The sequence below is a fragment of the Cyprinodon variegatus genome, unplaced genomic scaffold, assembly GCF_000732505.1.
Source record: "Cyprinodon variegatus isolate N-32 unplaced genomic scaffold, C_variegatus-1.0 Scaffold175, whole genome shotgun sequence".
In the NCBI taxonomy this organism is placed as follows: domain Eukaryota; kingdom Metazoa; phylum Chordata; class Actinopteri; order Cyprinodontiformes; family Cyprinodontidae; genus Cyprinodon; species Cyprinodon variegatus.
Window position 1 is genome coordinate 26,225 of NW_015150628.1, and position 5,509 is coordinate 31,733.

General features: G+C 46.3%; 1 protein-coding gene across 2 annotated transcripts in view; it reads right to left on the minus strand.

Moving 5' to 3' along the window:
• tnrc18 (trinucleotide repeat containing 18) overlaps nucleotides 1–5,509 on the minus strand; it is a 52,003-nt gene that overhangs the window by 24,996 nt on the left and 21,498 nt on the right. For both annotated transcript variants that reach the window (XM_015378604.1, XM_015378603.1), the window contains exons 4-5: nucleotides 4,972–5,076; nucleotides 2,998–4,686 (exon numbers count right to left, since the gene is read on the minus strand). In XM_015378604.1, coding sequence (XP_015234090.1) covers nucleotides 2,998–4,686; nucleotides 4,972–5,076 — 1,794 coding nt within the window. The remainder of the gene's footprint in view (nucleotides 1–2,997; nucleotides 4,687–4,971; nucleotides 5,077–5,509) is intronic.

Here is a 5,509-nt window from a genome sequence, read left to right on the forward strand (position 1 = left end):
AAAATGAAACATGAATGAAGAGATTAGGATACAAGGAAAGAAAAAAGAAGAAATGATTAATATTAGGTCTCAAATAAGGAAACAAAGAATCTACAAAAGAAGGAAAGGGAAAAGAACGAGGAAAGAGGCACAAGAGCTGAGGGGAGAAAGGAAAAGAAAGGACACAAGGAAGGAGTGACCAACAATGAAGGGATTAGGATACAAGCAAGGAGAGAAAAGAAGAAATTATGGATAACAGGATTGACATATGGAAGAAAGACCTGAATAAGGAAGTAGTAAAGGGCAGAAAGAAGGGTGCTGAGTGGAGAAAGGAAAGATGGAAGGAAACAATGTAGGATGGAAAAGAAAAAGAAATACCAAATGGAAGAGATAGAGAGTTACAAGGAAGGAAGAAAATAAAGGAAAATAAAGGAATCGACAGAGAAGGAAGTGAAGAAAGATAGGAAGGAAAGGAAAGTATGGGGAGAAAAAGTTCTGCACAACCTACATTAGCTTCCCGTAACAGGAAGTTTGTTTCCACCTGCCTGGGATTTGATAACGGAGAAAAATCTCACAGAGGAGACCAGTACCAAACACCAGGGGGGCTGAACCAATGAGAGCTATCCTCCTTTTCCTCCTCTGAGCTCTGCTATGGGAGGCGCCGGCTTTGGAAATGATGGCAGCCTATTAGAAATCTGAGAGAAAAATCTCTGCTTTCTCTGTGATCCATACAGATGCTGATGATAACAGTTTGAAATGTTTATATAACTGAAATTGTATTTCTCTCATGTATACCAAGGTGGTGTATTCTTTTTATTTCACCATTTTCCTACCAGGCAGATAACCATTTATTACTCTCACTGATGAAATCTAACCTTTTATGTTTAGTATTAGAGCATGACTGCTTCTTTACGAGCGTTTAAAACTGATATCACCAGCAAACCACTTTACATGACATCAGGGCTTTGTTATGATGCCTCCGTTTATGTAGAGCCAGAGCAAGGAAAATGGTAGGAGTTCAGAATCAGTCCTCGTCGATTCAAAAAAAAACATTACAGTGAAGGGAGGAGGCGGCATTCTGGTCTAATTTATTAGCCTCAAATCCACTGATCTTCCTCATCCACTCTTTGCATCTCATTTTAACAATTTGAAATACTCAAAATAAAAGCTGCATAACAGATCATCCGATACGTGGAGACATTGAGGGGCTGCGACATTGTGAGGATAGAAAGGAAAAGAGCACAGTGAGGAGAATGTGGGTTAACCACAGCCATCACAGAAATACAACAGACGTATGTTCTGCTCAGCTCTACTGTGATGAGACACTGAAACACAATGAAGCTACTGCACAGAATGACAGAATACCTGCAGAGCTGAATGCAGCAACGTTTTCACACTTTTTGTAGATAGTCTTTTTTTATTTTATTTTGTAGAAAAAATCAGTTTTGTTTCATGATTTATAGGGGTTTGCTGCATTCTAGTCTGCACCACACATACAAGCCTACCTTAACACGTGTTAAAGCACGGGGAATCAGCGAGCGCTGATCCCATACGACTTGTTAAAGGAGTGTCCCATTCCCAAAATAAGTCCCAAGAGAAAGAGGGAGGAGAAGCCCCGGGTAAGAGGACTCAGCCCAAGAAGAGCTCCTCAAACAGGACGCCCGGGTGTGGAAATAAAAACCAGCAAACATTTATAGTTACTGCTGTACACACAACATGGAGTTACTCCAGATTGAGCCATCGCTTAGCAACACCACCAGGGTCTTATTGTAATTCAAAGCCTGCTTGTAGCTCTCCGCAGCACTCTGGAATGACAAGTTGAACACAGAAAGAGTAGAAAGAAGAGAGCGGAGAAAGTAAAGGGGGGCTGAGGTGGGACGAGGAGCACCTCCACAAAGGCTTCCTTAGAATGGAGGGAAGGGTGGAGACCCGGCCCATGAAAAGAGCAAGAGACAGAGGGAGAGGTGCTGAATGGCGCAAGGACAGAAGGAACTCAAAGGCACGCTGAGCGGAGACCAAAACGAGACAAAGACAAGACACCGAGCAGGAACCTTATAGCTGCGTGACCTTGGGGTCCAAGAATAGCACGCATCGCTGCCATGCAGCAGGAGGGACGACGGGTTCGCACAAACGGCTCAGGAGATGAGCCAGGCTCCAGAATCTACCAAACCTTAATTGAAATCAGCCGAATAGAAACCGTAGATCTTAACTTATTCTAACTGAAAAAAACTAACAGGTTGTACAGACAAAATGATCAATGCTAAAGTTGTAACCAAGTCTAAACCATCCAAAGATGGACGTCAGTATCAGTGAGGTATTTTAAAATGAAGCAGAGAAATAAAAGGAGTCTTTCCACAGAAATCTAAAATTCTGCTGTTCGTTCAGGCTGCAGAGAGCAAAAGGGAGCACGAACTTCTGCAGATAACAGGAAGGCTGAATGGATAACAGTAAAAGTCAATCTTTCTGTTATGGACTAAGTTGGATTTGGAAAATGTTGGCAGCATTTTGGAAATATCAGAGTTAGGGTAAGGATATATATCCTCTATACCCTAGCAAGCAGAGGCAGGTAGTTACTAATTATATTTATTTAAGTTACTTTTTGTTATTTAAAAAGCTACTCTGGGTACCTCTTTCTTTTGTTAGTGTAAATATATTAAATTAGTGCTATTCTCACTTAAATACTATGCAACCTCTCTAGAAAGTTAACTTAATCCCATGGTATTCTCAAAAAGCAAATAGGGGAATTTTCTGAGTCTGGTTCAGGGAATGAGGAGGATCTACACTGAGCTGGAAAGCAGAAGCCGGCAGGAAGACGTCTGATGACAAACCGTTTCATTCCAATAAAATTATATGTCCAACCAATTCCTTGAATTTTAACATCCTAAAATAAGGTTCTGCAAAATGTTTTAACATGAGTTGGTCTCAGTTTAGCCTGCCAGCGGATCGGTAGTTAGACAAAGCACCACACAGTTTAAAGCAGGATCAGCAAACCGGTTAAAGATGAATGAAGGGCGTTACCTTTAATGGCGGGCTGCAGCAGCGGCCTCTGTGAGTCTGAGCCTCCGCTGGTCTGTTTACTGCTACTTCCACTGTCTCTCTGCCGGGCCACAGCCACGGCAATCCCCACAGGAGGATGTCGCACCTCGCCCTCTCCTTCTCTGCCGAAGGAGCGGGCGCTGTCCGGCCGCTCCTGTTCCCTCTTCAGCTGAGGAGGGACCCTCATGGCTCCTCTGTCCTTGTCCCGATCCCTCTCTCTGTCCTTTTCCCTTTCGCCACCCGATGCGATGTTACCCAGACCGCCGAAAGGCCCCCGCCCGTCGATGATGTGCCTAGAGGAGGCAGGCCCTTCGGCGGCAAAGTTGCCGCTGTATTTGATCAAACTCTGCATGGCAGAAACCTCAGAATGATCAGGATGTTCTGCAGCGCTGGATGATCCAACCAACCCCGGGCGATAGAGTCCCGACTGGTCCAGGTAGCGCCTCTGACTCCCCTCCTCTGCCGTGCACCCGTGTCCGTGTGTTTGTGGGGAGTGACTGTGGGAGGACTGTGAGCTGTTGGGCCGATGCGATATCTGAGGGGAACTGGACTTCTGTGTTTGTGGCGGCTGGCTGTGAGGAGTGGAGAGATTGTGTCCGTGCTGAGCTGCCAGAGCAGCCATGTGATTGGTGGCGTAGTTGGCCGAGGGGCTCATGGCGCTCCACTTCGGCTCTGCCCCGATCCGGTCATTGCCGGCTCTGAGGGAGTGTTTAGAGAGGTCTCTGGTTTCTGGGCTGAAGCGCGATTGACTTGAGGAGAAAGACGTATCCTGACTTCGTTTACCAAGAGAACCATTGGAACAAATGACAGAACCTTCTTCCCTCTGATTGCTCACATCGCTAGACTGGGAGAGCCGTGGATGAGACTCCATGAGGCTTTTCTCATGAAACCTGTAGCTCTCCCTCTCCCTGTGTCCGTCTCGTTCCAGCTCTCTGTCTCGGTCCCTTTCTCTGTCTCTGTGTTTGTTGTCGCGGGCCTGAGAGGCTATCTGGATGGGCCCTACCCGCTCGTCGTAAACCTCCACAGAAGGCACATATGTTGGCGCACTGACTCGCTGCTCTCTGGGTGTGGAAATGTGAGGAAGGCCAGTGCCGGACTGCTGCAGAGGAGGAGGGAGGACGTAGGAGATGTGCAGGGTCCCGGCTGATGTGGCCATAGACTCGTTCCTTCTCTGTCGCTCTGAGTGAGAGTTGGAGTTATTGGCGTTAGAGTTCTGGCTGTGGTGGGATCGAGAACCGCCTTCCTCTTCCCGACCCCGTCTGTCTTTTTCTGATCCATGAAGCCTGCCCTCGCCTCCCCCAGGAGGGAACGAGGGCTGTGGAGGCGACAGTCTGGATCTGGACTCCACCGCTGACTTGTGCTGGTGAGGATGGAAGGACCAACTGTCCCTGTCTCTGTCCGCATCATGGTCCTTGTCTTTGTCTCGATCCCGATCTCTGCTCACTCTGCGGTCGTCCTCGCCTCGCCCTTCCAGAGTCAGATCTACCACGCTGTGCGGCCGTGTGTCTTCACGCAGCCTCTCTCTCTCCCTGTCCCGCTCCCTCTCTGTCCGATAGGTCCGGTCTCTGCCCCCATCCCGGGATGTCCTCTGAGGAGGCGTGGAGCGGGACGGGGTGGCGGACGGAGGGGGAAGAGGCGACTGGCTCAGCGATGACGACATGAAGTATCCATCTGGACAAACACATTAGGGTTAATATCTAATATTGAAAGATACTAGATGAAAATATAATGTGGTAAACCAACAGAAAGTTGTACATAATTACAGTTTGGAAGGGAAAAAATGTTCTACGAATACAGAAGGAGCATTGGTATTTTTATTCAGCTTACTTCCTGAATATATCGATGCTCCAGATATATTCCAGGATGGCATTGCCAGTGCAGAAAGGATTGACGGAGGATGTAACCCTAATTTAGAGATATTGGTCTCAGTGATACTGGCACTAAATGATGACTGACCTTTGTGAGGGTCATAGAGAGGATGCTGGGGGAGTGAGGAGGTCTCCAGGCGACTCAGGGACAGGTAAGGACTTGAGTACAGGCTGCTTGGAAGCGGAGGGTAGCCTGGAAGGACAAAAAAGTTTATAGAAAATATTAATTCACTTATTATTTCATTTTTCTGGTTTTTCGTGAAGTTTTATCCATTTAAAACAGACAAACTATAGAAGATAAGATGAGATAACTTGCTGGGTAAGTGATAAACACTATGATGAGAAATCGTAGCCATTTTTGTACCATGATAAGTCAATTCAAATGTTACGTTTTTTTGTTACCATCGGAACAGAAGAGGTTTCTTTTAATCAACTTTTTATAACTGTTTATCCGTCTTTTGTATTTACTTGGCACTAAAAATCCAAAAGCGAATAACCCCGTTAAGAACTGTGAGCAAATAGCTCACAGTTGTGAGCTAATAGTGCAATCTGGAGATATCGATCTACCGTATTTTCACGACCATAAGGCGGACCGGACTAAAAGGCGCACTCTCAGTTATGTGTCC